The 22,336-nt window shown below is 42.1% G+C and overlaps 1 protein-coding gene across 3 annotated transcripts in view; it reads right to left on the bottom strand.

Moving 5' to 3' along the window:
- The window catches only part of LOC111657450 (collagen alpha-6(VI) chain-like), a 59,538-nt gene that overhangs the window by 34,869 nt on the left and 2,333 nt on the right, over nt 1-22,336 (bottom strand). For 2 of the 3 annotated variants that reach the window (XM_023409626.2, XM_023409627.2), the window contains exons 2-4: nt 16,235-16,306; nt 2,716-2,823; nt 776-1,384 (exon numbers count right to left, since the gene is read on the bottom strand). In XM_023409626.2, coding sequence (XP_023265394.1) covers nt 776-1,384; nt 2,716-2,791 — 685 coding nt within the window. In that variant the 5' untranslated portion in view covers nt 2,792-2,823; nt 16,235-16,306. The remainder of the gene's footprint in view (nt 1-775; nt 1,385-2,715; nt 2,824-16,234; nt 16,307-22,336) is intronic. The other variant, XM_023409628.2, reaches the window with a different exon arrangement.

Genomic DNA, 22,336 nt, shown 5'->3' with positions numbered 1-22,336 from the left:
TAGAACAACATAGACCAATGAAAAAAAAATGTTCCTTCACTCGAAGGCTGTTGTTAATACCTCCTTGAGTAAGGCACCAAATCCACTACCTGCCTTCATAGAGCTGCTGACTGTAGAAAACTGTAGTTGAAACTTATTGTGAATATGTGGAACTGAAGTACGGACCAGTTGCATGTGGGCTTAGATAAACAGAGTGGACAAAATAACAGAACCACCTTAGAATATAACAGTTTGACAATGCAGACAAAACCCCCCACAAACTACAGGAATTTACACCTTATTGGCACTGTCAATTAAAAGTAAAAAGTACACAATAAATGCTTCAAACATGGTGGCACTTGATGCAATGATAATGAAATATTGAACTAATAAGTTTATGGAAAAAGCAGGTAACTTGACAATTCCAAATAAGGGTCTAGGACCATATATGATATGATCAAAAACTCCAGAAATGCTACTAAAATGACCTTGCTGTGAAAGTCTTCTGCCACTAATAACTAACTGAATTACACTCAATGGTTTTACTGTTATTCTGTCTGTGTTTAAAAAATGTCCTTGGTCAAGGTTCCTCTCTCAGTCAGAGTGAATTCTGTTGGACATCTAAATTTGCAGAAAAACTAAATTACTTGGTACCACAACCAGTAAGTGATACTTGGCTCACCATTTCTTACTTTCATGAATTTTCCCTAGGGATAAAAAAAATCTATCTACTTTTAAATAATACTTATGTCAGATCTGGTGATCACCGCCGGCTGTGTGGTATGACACATGTTACCTTGAGACAATTGCAGGATTTGTCGTTTGGCTTCCTCTACAGTTGTGCACAGTGTCTGGACGATGCTCTGAGAAATTCCCTGCAGAGCTGCGAAATCAGACACGCTGTAGACATGCTGGCTATGCGGCTCATTTGCTATCTCTCTCAGCTGGTCTTCATCTGCTTCTTTGATACCGATTGCATACAAAACAATTCCCTTTCTCTTCAGATCCTGGGCGTGGGACTCAACGTTGTCTTGTGATTTGCCATCAGTGATCACCACAGCGATCTGTGGGACGTTCTGGTCAGCCCGGCTTCCAGCTGCTGCCTTAAACTGCTCCTTCAGCATGAAGTCCAAGCCCTGCCCTGTATGGGTGCCGCCCCCCATGTAAGGTAATTTGCTGATGTACTGGAGTATGTCCCCCTTGTTCGGATAGGTGTTGAGCAGGAACTCGGTGCGTGGACTGGTGCTGTACTGGACCAGGCCGATGCGGACATGGTCAGGCCCAACATCGAAGCTGTTGACCAGTGTGTACAGAAACTGACGGATCTGTTCGAAGTTCTGAGTGCCGATGCTCCACGACCCGTCGACCATGAAGACGATGTCAGCTACAGCCTCTTGTTTGCAGACTGAGGGGGAAGGTTGTCAAGTCATGGAGAGGTCTTGGAGATAAGAAGTCACAGGGTGCTACAAGGAAAGCTCTTACTACTCAAGCAGTTTTTGGTTCTGAGAAAGTGTTGCAGCCAAAGGTGAAAAAGTGTCAGTGTGATCTACAGATAGAAGTTGGGGGCAGCTCACATGTGCAAGCCAGAAGAAAAAAATGAGCAGCTGGTTGTAAGGTTGTGAGTTGTCTCTGAACAGGAGCAGGGATCTGCACTGAAAGCACTTACCTTCAGGTGGACTGCTGGAAGCAGAAGCGTGAGGAATATGAAAAAATAAAGTTTTGTTGCTTACAGCTTGTGCTCATTTCCTTCAGAAAATGGTGATGGAACAAACAGAAGATGGATAAAGTGATGATCCAACCAAGCCTTTCCTTTAACATTTCCACTCCTACTCACCACATCAGATAATCACCTCATCTTATGCAAACCTGATATTCATGAGCCTGGCAGCATCAGTATGTATTTACCTTAATAGTTTTCTTAAGATGTATCCTATCCTAAATACTTCAAACAGATTCAAATCTATCATGTTTCCTGTTGCTGGTCAGGTTAGTTAGATTGTAATCCAAACTAATGTTGCAGTTATTGGCCATCAAACTAGACTAAGAGGAATAAACTTGTGTTGTTAGATAACTCTGCTACAAAAAAAAAACATGCTTGGAAACAAGAAAAGTCTTTATTAAAAAGTACTTTAATTTCATCATGAGGGATCACAATCCCTAAACTCCTCAGTAGTTGTTGTAGTGTAAATTGTAAATAGTAGGCAGTGGTGAGTGCTTCATCCTTAAATTATAGATTTTGAGAAGAATATTTCTTTAACTTTAAAAACAAAATTCCAGGACATAATTAGGTTTCAAAAGCTTTTGTTTGAATAAGGGAATCATAAGAAAACTATTAAGGATGTTTTTTGTGGTAATCAAACCCATTAAGCTCAAGATTTTGTGCTTTTGTGAATCAGTTAATGCATCATATCCATGTGCCCGGCAGAAAACACATTCTTGTGCAGGGTTAGTAATGGTGCTCTTTATATGTTTACAATGAACATGAGCTTCAAAACCTATCACACACATCTGCTGTGTGTGTGTGTGTGTGTGTGTGTGTGTGTGTGCGTGTGTGTGTGTGTGCGTGTGTGTGTATGTACCCACATGCATTTCTGTATATACACGAATACACTATAAACTAGATTGTTTTCACAGATGTTATGGGCTGATGTAAGGCTGAAGCAGGGGCACGTTTGCAATGATCGTTTATGTGCTGGTATGCAGGAAGTTAAGTCATAGCTGCATAATCATACACACCTGTCTCCTGAGCAGTGTTGCTGTAGAAACATGCTGCCATGATGAGGCCGAGGAAAAGACCCCACCTCCCCTCCATGCTGGCTTAGTGGCTCTCGGGTTTCTCTCTTCCTACAGCACAAAGACAAAGATGATAAATGCAAAGAATGATCTGTTTTCCATCTGGAAGCCCTCAGACATAAAGGCAGGACGCACCCACCATGACTCTGCATCACTGAACTTTACTTTTGGTTTTCCCAAAGAACACCTCTAAGCTCTGGTGTGACAAGCTGCACAACAAAAAAGTTCAAAAGAACAGTCCACCATTTTGGGGAAATGCCACATTAAAAGAGGAATTTACTAACACCTTGAATGTGTGAGTCAAAGTACTAACCCAGTATTAGCATCTCTCGCAAACACCATTTAGCTGTGGTAGAAGAAATCAGACAATTTCGTTGAAGGGAAAATTGTCTTAGCACAATGTAGAAAAATACTCCAAGATGATCAGAAAGAGAAGCTTTGACCTAAAACCTTTCTGTAAAGTCTGTAGAACTTTACAGAAATACTGGAGAACAATCCCTTAAAATGCCATTTAAAGGAGCTATTTGTAAGTTTTGCTATGGCTACATAGCTAACATCAGCATTAGCAGCTGTTTACTTACCAGTCTAGAAGAAATGTTATGAGTGAGTTCAGCATCAATTTTCATCCCTTTACTCACCAGCAGCTGTCTCCAGAGGTGGAAACATGTTGACTTTTGTCTCTATCCCAAATTTACTGGCACTGAAGTTAGCATGCTAACCAGCTAACCCTGGCCCATCTTGTCACTTTCCGCTAGCTACTCACTGTAAATAATAAATAGCAATGCCCCTTAAAATTTACTTAATTTGTTTATTAATAGCTTTTGAAATTAAACTGTTTTAAGGGGTTTAGTTTTTAGTTTTGTCTTTCTAAAGTAAGGAATGCTGAAACATCTCGCCAAACATGGTTTCATGTCAGGAGCAGGTAGTGGTGATTGTCGGTTGACAAGAGCTTCGGCGATCATTGGCCATACAAGGTTATAATACATATGTGGAGCAGCTTTGTCTTCAGGACAGACAAGAGGCTACAGTGAGAGGACAGGCCAGGGCTAGCTTGTTAACATGCTAACTTCAGTAGAAGAGAAGATGTGTAAGAGACACGAGTTAACACTGGTGTTTGTTTCCAAACAGCTGTTGTTGAGTAAAGGGATGAAGTTTGATTCTGAACTCATGTTTCTTCTAGACTGGTAAGTAAAAAGCTGCTTACATCAGCTAAATGTTAGCTATGTAGCAATACCAAAACATACAAATAATTAGTAATACTCAGGTGCTTAATTAATCAATGGAATATAATATATTAACCCTTGTGAAAAAAGCACATGTGAACATGGTGTTTTCACAACCTAACTTTCACATTTGATATGTACACAGGTGCTGTCGTGTTTTTGGGGGTTTCATATAGCTATGTAAATGAGTTTCACATGTAATCCCAAAGGTTTCACATGGGAATTTACTTGGGGTTTACATATTACACCAAGAAAATGTTCCAAAACCATACATTTCCCATGTGACAGCACAAGTTCCACACATTTTGCATGAGGTTTAACATGTTTTCACATTAAATTTTCACATGCAAAAATCACATGTACATGTGGTCACATGTAATTATGTTTTATGTAATTGTTATTATTATTTTTTAAAGGGGCAAAACCTCATAAAAATGATTACATATGAAAGCCATCCCTTAATTGATGACTTCAAGTCATTTCAGAAGGTATAAATTAAGGGGAGGTTTCCTGTTGGTCAGTTGTTAAACAAGCGGATCACAAACCAGAGTCCTGATAAAACTGCCTCCCATTTCGCCTGTAACCAGAACCCACCCAGTGATTTCGAAGGTCATGTGGTCATGATCTGGGAGCCTCATAACACTCGAGGGTGGAGGAGTGTGTTAAGTGGGATCTTCTGCGGTATCAGTATAATTACTGAAATTATGTGTTCCATAACACCACAACTTCTGGGGTGGGATGACACTGAATAAATCATCAAATGAGCCAATCCAGTCTGTGTTACAGCAAAGGACATAAATCAGCTTTCACATTGTCACCATATATTTGGATGAGCTGAACGATGTGAGGTCAAACACTCAGCTCAGTGTCCATCTGCTGCTGCTGCAAAACAACAACAAAAAGGTTGATGAGGTGATGGTGGAGAGTCAAGATGAAAGAAATCCCTCCTCCCTGTTCAGGACCTGCCAGGATTCTCTGGAAACCTGGACTGAGAAGTTTTAAAATCGAATAATGGAATTACAGTTTCCCTGAGGAAAGACTCACTGAAGATCAGTGAAGAGAAATCCCTCAGGATTTTGTAATATTTCTTTTTATTGTAGAATTAAGCTGCATAGTAACAAAATGTGAAAACATTTTAAAGGTGTCTGAACACTTTCTGAATGCACTGTAGATACTGTATTCCTATATTGTTGAATAAAGATTACATTTGTTATTTGTGGTATTTTCCATTATGAGACTGTTGAACTGTTAATTAAACTATGAAAACTAACTACAAGTAGGTTTGTTTTTCTGGCTGCTCCAACATTTACTGACATTTTACAATTAAAGCTCAAAAACACTGTGGACCATAATGTTTGTTTAATAGGCAGAAGTGTGTTTTTGAGTCTCTAAAACAGAGACTTTCAGACATGCTGCTGGACCCCTTTTATTTTGAAAACTGTGGGGTTGTTGATTGGCTCTCATCAGCCTGGACTACCAGTGGTGAATACAACATGATAATGAATGAAAGTGTCACTGACCTGGTTGTCTTTGCTAGCAGCTGTTGTTCATTTACATTCTCTGTTTCAATGCTACAACTGTCTTTGCTGTTCCTCCCTCAGAGAATTTACTGCAGAGGAGACAATCTACTTCCTGTTCACACCGGCTGGCACATGCTCAGTGCAGGTGATGGTCATGTGGCGTGTTTTCAGGTGTGATAGTGTGGACGGAGATTACTTCTCATACGGTCGTGGGGTTGAAGAACGTTTTGGGTTTTAAACACTGATTTGAATAAAGAAAGATATTAGTGTTAATGAATTCCATAAGACTCACAGTTCCTCAAGCCTGAATATTAAGTTTTAAATAAAACAATCATTTTCCATCAAGACAAGTATTAGAGGAAGTGATATTAGATCCTAACTACAGTTAAAATGTTGTGATTTTGTATTTCTAAAGGGGTGAATTATGTTGTTTGTGTTTTCGTCCACTTCTGTGAAGCTGGGGTTTCTTTCTCTTTTTCCCTGCAGTCTGGAACAGAATCGCTGAACATATGATTCAGTCTTGTGTGCAAAACAAATGAGAAAAGGAAGATGTACAAATAAAAAAGACAGAATCCTCTATCCTCCATCTTTGACTGGTTTGTACAGAGAGAGAGATGATGAAAAACAGTTTGTGCAGCTCGCACGACCACTGAGCCAAACTTCATAACTCCCCTATTGTGCTGATGTTCCCTCTTCTTCTTCTGCAGTTCCAGAGAAGCCTGCGGCTATGGTGGCCAAATGAATTCAAAGCATCTCTGCAACACATAGAGCCAGAAGACTGAGAGCAGCTCAGTCTGCTGCATCTGGCTCTGCTTACTGCCTCATGGTGCCATTTCCTGTCATCTGTGGGCACCAGACACTGTCCCGCCACATCACAGCTCAGATGGACGAAGCTGCTCACTGCACCATCTCACCGAGGTAAAGCCTGGACCTGCCTCCACTCCCTTACTCCCACCACCATGAAGTCTTTAGTTTAGATCTGTTCTTCCTGAACTGCTGCTCAGATAAGCACTCAGGGATAAAGAAAGCTGGAGAGCTTAATTCACAAAGGAAATATTAGCATTCGCACATCTGTATTCAGCTGGAGGCAGGGACACAGATGTTACACCATCTCAGGCAGAAAAACATTCCTAAGCCGTTCTGGATTTGATACTTGAGAATTACAATATGTCAATTTATCAGCAGATATTTCTTTTTTTATACAAACAAACACGTCTGATGTTACACAAATGTGATGTAGAATAAACTTGTCAGTATTGTCTGATGGACACTGACTCTGATGGAGACGCCTTTTCTAAATGACCTCAAACATCTGCAGCTGATTGTGCCGACATAGATCAGGGCAGTTAGCGAACCTCTGAACTCCTACGCACCAGCTCAACTATGGCGTCCACGGTTTCACTCTGCACGTCAGCTGTTCGAGTCAGATTCCCTTTTTCAAACAACATTATCAGGCAACTTGTAAAACTTATCCGTCTCGTCTCATCCTCGGGTTGCTGCTCCTGTAGTGTCAGAGTCTTCATGTTTTTAAAACTTATTTCTGGGCTGCAGCTTCACTCTTTCATCCCTGTGCTCAGTGTAACCACCATGTTTCTGGTGTAACAGCACTGTGCTGGACAGGCGACATGTTTATCTACAGTGTCTGTCTCTGAAAGATGTCAAAGCAGGAAAAGGCTGAAAATTAGCAAGTTCACCTGGTTTTGTGTTTACATCACTGCTGATCAGCCCTGGAGCTGATAAATACCTGCGTCTACTGACTGACTAGGGTCATGTGACCGAGGTGTGAAGCCGATCGTCACTTTTCCATTGCCGACAAAAAACTGATTTCAGGTTTTTTAAGCAGTGGAAAATGGGCTAGAGAGGTGCTGCGTGTGCATAGGAATGCAGTAGTTCAATGGTTGAGGAAATTGGTTCCAAAGGAAAGGAGGTCATGGAGCCTATGTCCATCTTTATTTACAGTCTGTTTGGTCATGGGCTGTGATCTTTCATATGTTCAATCTGAAAAGTCAAATACATGAAACCTGCATCCAGTTTCTTCATTTATATTCTTTTCTGAGCAACCTGTTTCCCTCCTCCTCCTCCCTGAACCTTTCCACTCTCTCCTCTCTGAATTTCATAAGAAGCATTAAACATAATTTACCATCACTGTACTAAATGGACTGCAGCTTGGCTGAATGAAAAGTGTGGAAGCAAATGTCTCTGGTTTCAGACTTGACAGCATGTGCCTTTCAGTACCAACTACCAAACGATTCAAAGGAGCTCAGCTGTGATTCTCTTCACGGGACTGTAGAGGATTTCTAAAGAATCAAACCCCCTCTCTCCCTGGCAGCACAGTCATCATGACAGTAACCAGCAGCAGTACTGTAGGTGGGTGCGCCTCCTTTCCTCTCTGTGTGTGTGTACATGTGTTGCCCCCCCACCACCACCACAAACATGTTTGAAATCTGTGTTTAATCACCTGCCAAACGGCCGAGGCCCCACGAGGGGAGGAAGCGGAGTTCCATCTAATGTGAAGCATGTGAGGCTGATTGAGAGGAGGGTCCATCATTACGTGGACCTCCACGCTCCGCTCCAATTCTATTTATTTAGTCAGAGCTGGAGCAGTTCTTTCCGGTTGGGCTGTATAGACGGACTGTTTGATGTTAAATAACGAGGGGCCTCATTGTTTAGAGCGTCAGTCCAAACTGAAATGAGGCTCACGGGACGGAGCAGAACATTGGAGAGTTGGAAGGATTTCCTCTGATGAAGGGACGGTGTATCTGAAGGCCGGTAACTGACCTCTGAGCAGACTGACTGACAACAGATCAGACAAGGAGTGCTGCATCAGCCACACTTCTTTTTTACAAAACTGAGAATCTCCACAATCACATCTAATCTCCACAGAGATTCTCCAGATGTGTTCAGATGTGAAATTAGAATTTGAAAGCCTTTATTGTCATTGTAAGAATTGCATACAACGGAGTTTGCTCCAGCTCGTCATGTTGTGCATGATGGATCTCACATTGGTGAGAAAGATTCTTGGCAGCGGAGCTTTGTGTACCTCACCACCATCCCCTCTTCTGCTTCATTTCCCTACGTCGCCCCGTGTCAGAGTGATGAGCTGCTGTGGGCGGGGCATCAAGAAAAAACCTGTTTTATACACCTATTCCTACGCACAGGCGCACATACAGAGTGCACTGCATTACCCAGCAGCCGCAGGTCAGCTGAGTGAATCAGAAAACTGTGTAATACAGTGTGTGTCTTTGTCCTGCTGTCCGTGCCTACAGCAGCTCAACACCCTGCTGCTGCGCCTGTGCTCCCGGTCGTATCTCTTAACTGGCAGCGCGCTGATCTGAATCTCCTGCAGGTAACACTCCGACTATACATGATGACCTCACACGACCCCACGTCGAATAAACTGAACTATCCCTTTAAAACCTCAAGTTTATGTGAGGAAAAGTTACATGTTCTTCAAGGTTGCTAGGCTACAGGAGCCGCGCTTTGCTACGCAATGGTAAGGGCAGGAACAGCTGGTGACAAAAAATCCTTCGTAGACCACAAAGTACCTGAGTAGAAAATGGCCTCTGAACACAGCTCAGGAAAACTTCTGGCAGCACATGTTCAAAGAAAGGTAATGTAACGTCTGTAATCTCAGGCTGTGTTACATTTAGTCGCCTATCTTTAGTATTTATAAACGGATTCTTCCTCCAGATGTTTCGTACAGGAGTACCAGTGTTCGTGTGAAATTAAGTTTTAGCTAAACGCAGACAGTGTGATGATTCAAAGGATGTTTAAGCAGAAAAATACAGTTCTGCTTTGTCAGACTTCCAAGGAATCAAAGACGAGGCTGAATCATTAGTCCTTATTGAACTGGTTATTGCCTCTGGACGCAACTGGCTCTCATTTATAACCACAGCGTGCACACCACTACTCACAGAAAGTAGTTTATATAAACAAACTTAACAGACAATGTGCACATCTGTCCGGACACTTTGACCCGTGTGTGGACATTTCTGTGACTGGTGATGCAGATGGTGAGGGAGGGAACTGAAGCCAGATTTTTATAATGATAGTTTCATCTCATTTCAGTTAATACCAGACTCTTAAATCCAGACCAACCCAAACTATTTAGGTCTGTATCAGTACAAAGAGCTCTGCAGCGACTGTGGTGTCCCCATCGACTGCAGGCTCATGACTGTGTTCCCAGTCCTACACAGCACGGAGCAGAGACTGCATCAAATAACTTACAGCTGGAGAACAGTGCAATGTTTTCAAATAGCTTTCAGTGCAGAACTGCTGATTGCATTTAGACAGTGCTTATTTCTTTGGCAGCAGTCTCATCAGGCCTGTACATGTTGACAGATGCCTGACAAATATTCATTCATATATTCATATATACATATATATATATATATATATATATATATATATATATATAATCCACTGTTTTCTTTCAGTTTAGACTCTGCAGCTTGTCGGCGTCCAGCTGCACTTCTGACCTGACCTCTGAACTGACAACATTAAAACTGCTGGAGTGAATCTCAATATTCATGAAGGTTCCAGAAAGACCATTTAAGGTTCATTGGTCACTGAGTGTAGTGGGCGTAAACGATTTGACAAGGTGTCGCACGCAGGTATTGTCTTGTTTTAAAGCTCCATATTTTCTTCTTCTGTGTTTTATTTGAAGTGTTGATCCATAAGAAAATACAAAAACCACCATAAAAGAGGAGGCTCTGAACCTCTCTTCTGATTGGCTGACTGTTTTCTGAATGATCCAATAAAAATATAGCAGATTTCGGGTAAAACACTCCTGCAAGGTTTGGATGGTGGGTCCAAGTGGGTGGGGCTTGGTGACTGCTTTGTTGTGACATCACAAAGTTCCAGAAGTCCTAACAGCTGGATTTAAGGCTCAAGACCAAAACTGAATGAAAAATTAAAACAGTTGCAACACACTGTACCATCTACCACCCACATCCAAATATGGATTATTATGGGATCAGTTTTCCAAAACCTGTGTACAATCAAGACTCTGCAGGTTTTATTCCAGCTACAGAGACTCAAGACACACAAAGAGCAGAGGAGGGAGCAGCACTGTGGAGTTTCTGAGCCCAGGGTCTCAGACTGTTGCCTTACTGTGATTACCTGCACAGCTGGAACTGGTTTGACCGAGCTGAAAACTTGGCTGAAATCTTTACTATCAGCTCTAAGCCAGGGCCAGTAAAAAAAACACAAACCCTCTTTGAAAAAGAAAAACATATTAAAAGGTCCAATAATGCAGGTCACAGCTGCTCTCTCAGAGTTTGTCATCAGCTGTTGGTGCTGAGATTTCTCTGAGACCCACCAACAGGCAGATCTGCCCTGGAGGCACACCAGGACCCCAATTAGGACTGACCCCAGACAAGGCTGAGATTACTCTGGCCTTGACCGTTAGCTTCACATCTTGAGAGCACATGTTTGCTACACTTCACGTTTCACTCTGATAACTCTCATCTGAAAGCTGCTGACTGAGTTCATGTGTCTGTGGAGAGGCGACATGTTTGGACACCGGCTCGTCTTCATCAGCAACATGTTCCAGGAGTGACACTCATTGACATGTTGTCAAACATACACAACATGCTTTCTTTTTGGTCTGAGGAGGGAAATCTAAACTCTTCAGCAATCAATGAAAGACAGTTGATTTCTTTCAACTTTGTGTCCAGTTTGTCCTTTTCCTGTTTCATCATGACAACGCCGCCATGCACAGAATTCGGTCTAAAAGGAGTTAGTTTCACAGGTGTGGTTTGGAAGAACTGGTCTGCACAGAGCCCTGACCTCAACCACTCCCAACACCTTCGGGATGAACGACGGACGTTTTCAGTGAAATGGATAAAAACATGGAAAAAAAGAAGGTGATACTCGATGGCTCTTCAGTCCTCAACAACAGACGGCACCATGCAGAAGCTTCAAGTTCTTTAGGTTCTTCTCTATCATTGGTTCCATCAGGAGGCGTCACAGCCAGAATCATAGAGAACTACCCCCAGAGACCAGATGGTCTGACCTGAGACCTGATCTCAGACTGGGACATAAGCAGCTCAGGAGTGGAAGTCCTACACTGATAGTGTTGAGCTAAGTCTGTGTCCAAAGGAAATACATCCATGTTGGAAGATTACATACAACACCAAGCAGGAAGTGATGTGTCCTTCATAGAAGGTACACATCTTACGTCCCATCTGTGTTTAGCATTCAGCTGACTCTAACTGTGATTGTATGTCAACCTTAACTAAGTCTCCTTAACCTTAGCTACACTATTTCTCTAACCCTACAGCAAGAGTTACCATAGTTACCGTGCCCACATGTTGTAGAAAGTGTGAAAGATTGTTAATGAATGCAATCCAAATATCAAGTAAATACTAAACATGTCTGTAAGTTTCAGGCTCAATAGTGGCAAAATAACAGTCAATTAATCAGTCATTAAATGAATCAACAACTATTTTGACATTTGATGAATCACTTTTAAAGCTTAAGTTCAGTTGTTCATCTCTTCTCATGTGACAGTAAATTAAATATCTGTTCCTCAGACAAACGATACAGATGTTTTTCACTATTCGTTTGAAATGTAAAATATATTTATTTTTTTGACATTTTAAATAACCAGCAGATTAATTGACAGTGTTTTGCAGCCATAGATTCCACATGTGTGAGCAGGAGGTAAATCCCTGCTGTAAATCTTTTAAAGTCTGAAACCAAGAGAGTGGAGGCGGCTCCTGCTGCTCGTTAATGACGACGGTGCTGGAATAAGATGTTTTCTGTCTTCAGACTTTTGGCAATGTCTAATTAAAGACAGATTTAGAGGGATAAATGCATAACCCATTAATGCCCATGGTTTCCATCAGAGGGAGATACAGTATATTCCAGTGATGAGCAGGTTATTTTAGGTCACAGCTGGAGGAGGATGAACTGAACCATCAGTGAGTGAGTGACTCCAGTCAGTCCACTGTAATGCCACACTGTGCTGCACTAACATGTGCCAGGTGTCTGAGTGTTTAAAGAAAACAAGCACATATTTTGAAGCCCCCCACCCTGAGCTGTGTGCTGTAATGTCCCTGTCAAAAACCAAGGACGCCCAGGCTCCCCCGGGGCCCCTGATGTGGCTCCCACTGCTTTACATTACCAAACACCAGCGCTGTGGATACCCCTCCCTCCCCAGTGATTTACCGTTGGTGATTGCTGTGTTTGAAAGGCAGATGTTTGTGCTCGCACTAATCTAAACGCAGGGATTTACTCTTTCAATGTACAGAGTTCATGTTTGGAGCAGAACTGATAGGAAACAGCCATGACTGTGCTCTGGAAACACGATGGGACCCGAAGTGTGTGTGAGGTCTGATGTTCAAGGCTTCACGGAAACACTGAAGAGAAAATATACACTGATTCCATGTTAATTATAGTTAACACAGCTGTATGAATTAGTCATGTGTGAACAACACTGCATCAAAACTGAATGAGTTGAGGGACAAAGACAAATGGAAGTCAAGTGATAATTTAACAATATTAACATGAGGAAAATTCATTCATTGGTAGGGAACTCTTAGCTCCGGTACAGGACGGACACACGACTTACTACTGCACGTGTGTCACCTGATTGGCTGCTTGAGTCTCTCTGGTCCAGAAAATCCACATCTGAAATAAAGTTTCAACATCTGGAGCACTCGTCCCCCCTTAGAAGACCCCAGCGTGTTGTTGTCTTTAAGGTTAGCATCTTTGTTAAATGAGCTAACTGAAGCAAAAATAGACTTTAGATAAATTTATTCTTCGTTGTTGTTTCATATTAAAAACACAAAGAAATTCAGTTTGGCAGCGATCCATTATTATATATTATATTATATTATATTATATATATATTATTTTGCTTGGCAGCTTACACTGGGAGCACCAGTGATTCTAAGTCGCAACCTCATACTTCAAATCAACAAATCCATTATTATTCATTATAATTGATGCATAAATCATTAAATTCAGCCTCTGTAGAAAACCTGATATTAAAGCTGACATGCTAATGATAGCTTCCATTAGCTACGACAGCTGGCATGCTAGTCGTGTGCAGTGACCACAGACAGTGGCGGTGAGCCGGGCAGAATGTGCTGGTGTCACTGACACAGTTAAATAAGATGGACTAACGATTACACTACAGTCAGAGCCAGATGATTAATTAACCGTTTGTAAATCTGACGAGACACAGGAGTCATTAGTTCAGAGACACAACCAGCTGTTCACATCTGTTCCCTGATGACTGCCAACATGGCTGCCAGACCACATGAAGACCGTCAGAGACTCAAACTTTGTTCACTTCAAAAGTCTGGCAGGTCTGACTGTTGCAGACTGTGGAGGATTGCTGCTCCGAGTCTTGAGGTGGTTTTAAAGCAGAGAGGAAACACTTATGAGGCAGTGAAACAAGGTTTCAAAGGCACAAAGCAACAATTATGAGCTCTGACGGACGTTCCTCTGCTCACCCTGGATGTAGAAGTGAACGGTGGACCTCGCTGATCGACTCATTCACACTTTTACAAGGAGAAAACAAGTCGAGTCTCTGCTGCCTGAAAATACTTGTGGTTTCCCAGAGTTAAAGCGAGCACCAGTCAAATCTGATAACGTTGGCCACCACAGAAAACAAGCAGACTAAATTATGTTCTGCTGTTGATGCTTGGACCAAACTGAAGCTCTCAGACAAAGTAAGAGCACGGACGAGCGACCTCATGTTGTCTGTCAGGTCCCTACAGCCAGAGACAGATGTTTACAGATGTTTCTAAAGACGACCTCCTCACTTTTATTCTCTGTTTGATTTTATTTCAAAAGTGAAGCTGATTAAAAGTTGAAAGAGCTGCTGAGAACAGAACACCTTCCCCAGCCACAGCGACTATGAGAAACACATGAGCTGGTTTACCACACATGCACCTGACAGGTTGCTTCTCCGGGAGAGTGTGAAGGTGTGAAGGGAACGGGACCAACACACTGACATGATTCACATTTATTTATATTCAGTGTGACTCAAACTCTCCAAGGATCATTATCATAATAATAAAAATAATAATCTTTATTTATAGACACCTTCCAAAATGTATGTCACAAACAAGTTTCAAAGAGAAGAAACAGATTTCCTTCAGTGACACAGTCTGAATGTCGGGATACACTGCAGACAGGAACTGATCACAGCTGATCACAACTGATCACAACTGATCACAGCTGATCACAACTGATCACAGCTGATCACAGCTGATTGAGCTGCTGCTAATGACACAGTTTGACTACATGGAAACCATGGTCTGAACTCAGCGCATGGTTACCCCCTGAAAGACAAAGACCAGTGGTAGGAGATATTTCACTGGTTCTGTGGTTAAAGTTTCTTTAATTTGTTTTTCTGTCTGTAAACTGAATAACGTTGTTTCTACTGTTCCATCGAAAACATCTGAAGACGTCACCTCGAGCTCTGGGAGGTTTTTACAGGCACGTCGCTGTTTTCTGACATTTTATAAACTAAACCATTATTTGATTAATTGTCAGAATAATTCATACGAACGGAAATAATCATTAGTTGCTGCCACAAATGAAACTGCACATTTTAAGATTGTTCAAAGACAGACAGACAATAAAACTTAAAATTACAATATATTATATATTTTACAACAATGAAATTTGTATTGTATTTTGTTTTCCTGAGTTCTCTGATCTGATTAAAATAAAGAAGTGCACACAGTTTACTTTCATCACAGTTTTGAACTCTGACACTGAATGCCTCAGAAAAGGATTTATAGGCATTGGGAATAAAAATATGAGGATTATGTTTATTTTTCCTTCCCATGCCTCGACATGCTGAGCATGAACATTCTGCTCGTGGCTCAATTAGGTCTTTGCTGCCTAACAGTCTTCTTGCTGGGAGTTACTGTTTACTGCCTCTGGATTTTTTCCTCATGTTTGGAGATAAACTGCACCAACATATCTTCTGAGACATGATGTGTAAAATGACTGAAAACTGGAGAAGTCGCTCTCTCTGAACATGTTTGTATTTTTTTCCCTCTCGTTCTCATTGTGACGCCATTCTGACTTTGTTTGATGTTTCTCTGCAGCTTTTCTCTTTATTTTCCGTCTTGACCAAATCTCCCATGAAAGTGAGCGAGACATAAAAAAAAAGGATTCAGAATTTAAAGTCAGGCCGACGGGTAACTGCAGGAAATTCCTCATTGCGGATTTCCTCGGCAGAAGAACAAAGCAGGAACAATGCTGGAGAAAGTTGGAGCTGAAGCTCTTTTTGTCAGTGAGCGGCACCTCAAGTCAAGAGCCACAAATCCAAACAATGTTCCTATAAAAGGCCTCAGTGCAAATCCGTCCACTAATCCAGCATCACTTTGTGCCTAATGACCACAAACACCAGCCTCAGTTACAAATGCATTCCACTGTTTACACTTAAAAGCCACAAAACTGAGCACAGAGAGCACGACTGGACAAGGTCAGTCCATCACAGCTGAGATTAACGCACAAAAGGACAAGCAGAGAACCTCCGAGCGTCTGCTGTGACACGCTCATTAAACACAGGAGGTTTATGGCCGACCTCAGGTGGTGAACGTGTGATTCATGACACAGTGAAAGACTCTTGTAGTTATGAATACTCAGTCTAACAGCTGAAGAGAAACCAAACAACTGTCAGACTCACAGCTGAGGCCACACCTCCTCCAGCAGTGTCAGTGAGAGGAGCGAGTGACGGTGTCTCACCTGGAGCAGGTTCAGCGTCTGGCTCGAAGGCACTTCAGCAGGAGGACAGGAGGCTCAGACACTCTGAAGATCCTGGATCACAAAACAAAGACGTCATTAACCAGACAGACCTGAACAAGCTAACTAACAGCACCACTGCTAACCACCATAACCTGTTCGACTGCTGCTGCTGCTGCTGCTACTTTACTATACTATATTCTGTCACTACTAGTTACTTCTTTACCTACCATACTTCTACTTCTGCTGGTACCATCACTACCATTAGTACTACAATCAATACCACTAAACTGACTACTACTGTACCCCTGAATACTACTGCTAATTAGCTATTGGTATTGCTACTGTAATTTGTGTTTACATTACAAGCCACCTTGTCTCCTCTGTAGCACAAGCACCAGCTGACAATGAGTGGCAGTGTCTGTTGTTTCATCTGCCTGAATAGCCATATAATCTGCCCTTTTTATATCCTCCAGAGTGCAATCTCGAAGAACCGTCAGCATACAGTCCAAAAGTTGGTTTTGAACTGTCTTTGAGGCGCCTTTAAAGACAGTGGCGGTCTCCAGGTGCTCCTCTAACACACCGTCCAGCGAGGCCACAAGGTCGACTAATCCCCGAAAAATGCCGGGGTTGTCTGACGATGCTGTGTCATCGTGGCCTCGCAATGCCAACTCAAAAGCTCCACAGAATTTCACACACTCAATGATCCTCGATAAAATATGTCTATTTTTATCCACCTCTTCATTGTGTTTTCTGACCGCAATCCTGTGTCCTTCATCCAGCTGCGCAGCTATGCTAGTCCTGCCTAGCCCGGCTAGCTTGACGGCGTTGTTCATGTGCACCTTCGAGCATTCATGTTTTTAAATCCGCTGATAAATGTTTTAGGTCTCTAACTCCTGTTACAGTCCATGTAATATCTGTCCCCGGCATTTTAAAAAGTAAACACGGGAAGCAGAATACTGCATTTTGCAAAACTACATCCAGTTAGCCAAGCCTTCATGTCATAACCAGTTCAGAGAGAAGCTCCTCTGGTGAGTTTTACCTTTCTCCTGTGTCTGCTGTGTTAAATTCAGACCGGGCTTCTCAGGTCCAAGTTCTTTAACACGAAGTTTTTCCCTTAAAGTTCTCCTTTCAAAGTGGTTTAGCAAGAGCGATTTTACTGAATTTACGGGAAGCTGAAGCTCTGCGTGTTTTTGTTCTTGTCTACTTGACGACGCCGTCTCGATTTCCCACACTTGTTTCTGGTTGCTAGGATACTTACAGGCTTGGGGCGATTATATATATGGCTCGTTCTTTATAATTCAAAACACATTTATTTGTAAAATAAGCAGTAATCATTTATTTTAAACGATTATTTTGGAAAAAATAAAAATAAATAAAAACATTTAAAAATCACTTTCCATCAGGGAGGGCGGCGCCCTAGCGCCCCCTATTGGCCAGCCGCCACTGGTACTATTGCAACCAATTTGATTGCTTCTTCTTCTACTACTATTACTGCTGCTACTGCTGCCACTATAGGCACTTCCAACACTGTTCCTACCTCAGCTAGCATCATCCTCACCACTTACACACTCATTAATACTTTGACTGCTAACGCTGCCACTAGTTTAGTTTCCATTGTTTGATCCTGTTACTGCTCCTTCTTCTGAGACCGCTACAGGTACAAGCTGAGTACTCATCAGTCCCTCCACCATTCATTTATTTCTACTAATCCTTTCATTACAGATGCTGTGATTGAACAGTATATATCTGTTGCACTCAGTCCTCCCTGGTGGTTTGGCGCTGATCCAGCAGCGCTCACACAGACGCTGTGTATACACAAGTGAAGAAGAGAGTTCCTGCTCTGAGTTCCACCCTGAGACCAGATAAACAGGAAAAGATACAGCCGTTATCATTCAGCAGTCATCTGTCAGTCTGAGTGTGTTAGTGAGAGAGAGACTGTGTGGTCTGCTGTTTACATTCACGTCACTTCACAGACTCAACATCAGAGGTCTGTATGGAAACCAGTGTTACACCTGCTCAGACGACAGCGACAGACAGGAAACCAGTTTCATTTCCAAATATGGGCATGCGACTTTGCTGATTAATTGAAATGATTAATTGTTGTGGAATAATGTGGAACTCTCATCATCAATGAATCTGCTGCTGTCTGTTTTTGTGATTGATTTGTCTACGAAACATCAAACAATAGTCAAACCACCGAAATATTCATTTTCTGAATGTAAAACACAAAAGCAACAGATCGTCTCTGATGAGTCTGACATCTGCACATTGACAACTTTGACCTCAAATAATTCGACAAGTTTTGATAAAACTCCTTCTAATACGTCACGTGTGATGCTGATGAAACTCGTGTATCTTCAGATTTCAGCTGGAGAAATGACGTTGGATAAATTAGTGGATGGCAGCCCGGGGTCCTGTCCACTGCCGGTAACTTCAATCATTTAAAATCTGACTGGGTATTCAGACACACCCAGCGTGATGTATGTCTTCGGGGACCAGTGATAATGACAGATGTTCAGTCAGTACAGAGCTGAACCTGACTTAAAGGGGGGGCAGTACAGGGAACAGCGGAGGCCTGATGTCCCACGGGTGGGCGAAGAGGATTCAGTAATAACAACGTGAAGCTGCTGCCTGCTGTGCTCCTGACAGTGACTCTCATGGCTACTGGAGGTCACTTGTCAGGACAACAGAAAAGGAAGTAGTTCAAGGACACGTTCTGGTGTGAGAGCTGTCGATCAAACTCTGGGATCGGATCGACACCACCTGGAAATGTGGTCCGGTTCGTATGTGGTGTGAAAGCTAAGGGACCAATCACTGGATTGTTATTTAGTAAGATACATCTGTCAACTGTCAACTCTTCTGGAGGCCATCTGTAGACATATTCATGCACATCATTTGGTTACCATGGTAACACGTGCTTGCGATTGAGGGGATTTCCTCGGATACATCAGAAAGACAAAATCAGTGCTCTCATCTTTCTTTACAAACTCAAAAATATACTGTATAAACTAAGAAATGCTTGAAGATTCAACTTTCCTGAGAATCAGAAACTAATATTTAGTTGCATAACCACGGTGTCTGAAAGCTGCTTCACATCTGTGGTACATGGAGTCGACCAACTTCTGGCACCGGTCAACAGGTATTGCAGCCCAGGACGATTGTACTACGTTCCACAATTCCTCTGCATTTCTTGGTTTTGCCTCATGAACAGCATTTTTTAATGTCAGCCCACAAGTTTTCTATGGGATTGAGGTCCGGGGATCGTGCTGGCCACTCCATTACTTGATTTCTGTTTGTCTGGAACCATGATTTTGCTCGCTTGCTGGTGTGTTTGGGGTCATTGTCTTGTTGAAACTCCCATTTCAAGGGCATTTCCTCTTCAGCATACGGCAACATGACTTCTTCCAGTATTCTGATGTGCTCAAACTGATCCATGATCCCTGGTATGCGATAAATAGGCCCAACACCATAGTACGAGAAACATCCCCATATCATGATGCTTGCACCACCATGCTTCACCGTCTTCACTGTTTACTGTGGCTTGAATTCAGTGTTTGCAGGACGTCTGACAAACTGTCTGTGGCACTTAGACCCAAAAAGAACAATCTTACTCTCATCAGTCCACAAAATATTTTCTTTTTAGGCCAGTCAGTGTGTTCTTTGGCAATTTGTAACCGCTTCAGCACATGTATTTTTTTTTAACAATGGGACTTTGCTGGGGCTTCTTGCTGGTATCTTGGCTTCACATAGACGTCGTCTGATTGTTACAGTACTCACAGGCAATCTTAGATCTTCTTTGATCCTCCTGGAGCTGATCATTGGCTGAGCCTTTGCCATTTTGGTTATTCTCCGATCCATTCGAATAGTCGTTTTTCTTTTTCTTCCTCGCCTTTCTGGTTTTGGCTGCCATTTTAAAGCGTTTGATATCATTTTAGCTGAACAGACTATCATTTTCTCTTCTTTATAGGTTTTCCCCTCTTTTATTAATTTCTTAATCAAAGAACGCTCTTCTTCTGAACAGTGTCTTGAACGACCCATTTTACTCTGTTTTTCAAGGACAAATGCACAGTCAGCATATGCAGCGTCAGTTGCCTTGATCCTTAAATAAGGGCCACCTGTTTAACACCTATTTTTTTCACATAATCAATGACCTCACTAATTGAACTCGGCACTGCTATTTTTTTGAACACGCCCCTTTCAGTAAATGATTCAGTTTCACAGAATCAGCAGCATGCACGACATGCCTGTTGGGTCTGCTGGTTTTCTTTACCTTTACTAAACCTTTTAGAAACTTACTTGCAGTGTAGAAGTTGAAATTCTAACAAAAACAGTGATTTATCTTGCTAGTGATGTGGGACTGCTTTTATTTTGAACACAACTTTATGTCTCTTCCTGTTTGTTCACAAAGAGCCGTCGGTTTGTTGTCTGATGACTGATCAGCTGTTTCAGACACCAGAGGAGGACTGGGTCTGATGCTGGGTCATCAAACTGTCCGGTTATATTCCTCACACTGACTTTTAATCATATTCAGATTCAGAAAACTAATCCCAGAAGGACAATTCATTTTCTACAATCTGACCCGTCCATATAAAGAATAAATAGACACAGTCACAGTGTCTTCATCTCACACTGACAGACACACACACACACACACACACACACACACACACACACACACACAGTATGTTGCGGTATCTGAGGGGAGTGACCTGCAGCCTGAAGCCACAACAGTCCTGAGCCTAATCTCACCATCTGATTGGTTCCTGCCTTCTGCAGATTCTCCCACTAATGACTGTACATTTAGAAATGTAAAACTGACCATAAAAGGCCACACTCTCTCTCTATTTCTCTCTCACACACACACACACACACACACACACTTGGCTTGCAGCAGATCTATGATATACACACAGGAGGACAGTAATGTCAACACGTAATGCAAAAGGATTTAAGCCGTGAAGTAACCTCATCACAGTTAAGCCCTGTTTCATACATTGCCACCAGAGGACCCACCTCCATTGTTGTGTACATGTCTGCAGCAATAGTCTGATTTCCAAAACGTGCATTTAGTAGCTTTAAATAAAAAGGCGTTTGGAAATACAAGATATTTTTCACACATGATCTAGAAACTTGGATAACAGAAGACAAACTGTGAATACATGAATCCATGTATGAAGAGTGTTATGATAAAGGTTGAGGGCCGGGAGACGACCTTGACATATGGGAGACTCCTGGGAAAACAGAAGTGCTGGCAGGTATGGAGGAGTCACAGCCTGATGCTACTGAGGCGACTAACCCAGATCAGGTCATTTCTTTCCTCTGCGAACTTATAAGAGGTCAGCCATGTTTTATCTCCTCCAGACTCGACTACACCAGTGAACTCTGTACTGGTATCAGCAGGCGAAACGTCCATAGACTACAGCTGATACGAAACGCTGCTGTGAGAGTAACGTTCACTGACTTCCTCTGAGTTTGAGAATGGACGTTAAGATTTGACTGCCTGTTTTTAAAGCCTTGATGATCTGACTCGAGCCTCCCTATGAGCCTGATCACTGCCTGAGATCCTCCGACTGGGTCATATTGACAGCTTCAACATCTCACCTTGTCACTGAAGGTGATCAGGACTTGTCCAGGCCCCTCAGCTGTGGAGGCTCCTGCTCTAGACACACTCAGCCTCCTCCTTTAAATCTCTGACTTTTAGCCTTTGGTTTTCTCTGAACTGACCGTCATAAGCTTATTCACTTTTAATCTTTATCTTTATTGTGAAGCACATTGTAACTTTGTTTTGAAAGGTGCTGTATAAGTAAAGTTTTACAGTAATTCAATTCTTCATTGGTGAGGCTCCTGTACCAAATATTACAATATGCTGCAGGGACATTACTACAGCAATCCACAACAAATTTAAAGGCAAATAAAAGTTTATCAATATATCAATCAATCAATCAATGTAAAATCAATGCAAATCTGGAAAGATTGTTCGGCAAACTGAGGCTTACATCTTTCTCCAACCACGCCTTGAGGAAACCAGTTTGCGTTGTACTCCTTTATTTTGGATTTTTACTGCGATATGCCCAAACTAAATAAAGGCATGTTACTTATACC

This window comes from Seriola lalandi, unplaced genomic scaffold, assembly GCF_002814215.2.
Source record: "Seriola lalandi dorsalis isolate HSWRI2012SDOR001 ecotype SW California unplaced genomic scaffold, Sedor1 jcf7180002054400, whole genome shotgun sequence".
NCBI lineage: Eukaryota > Metazoa > Chordata > Actinopteri > Carangiformes > Carangidae > Seriola > Seriola lalandi.
The sequence above is the reverse complement of the archived record's forward strand: the minus strand, read 5'-3'. Positions and strand labels throughout refer to the sequence as shown.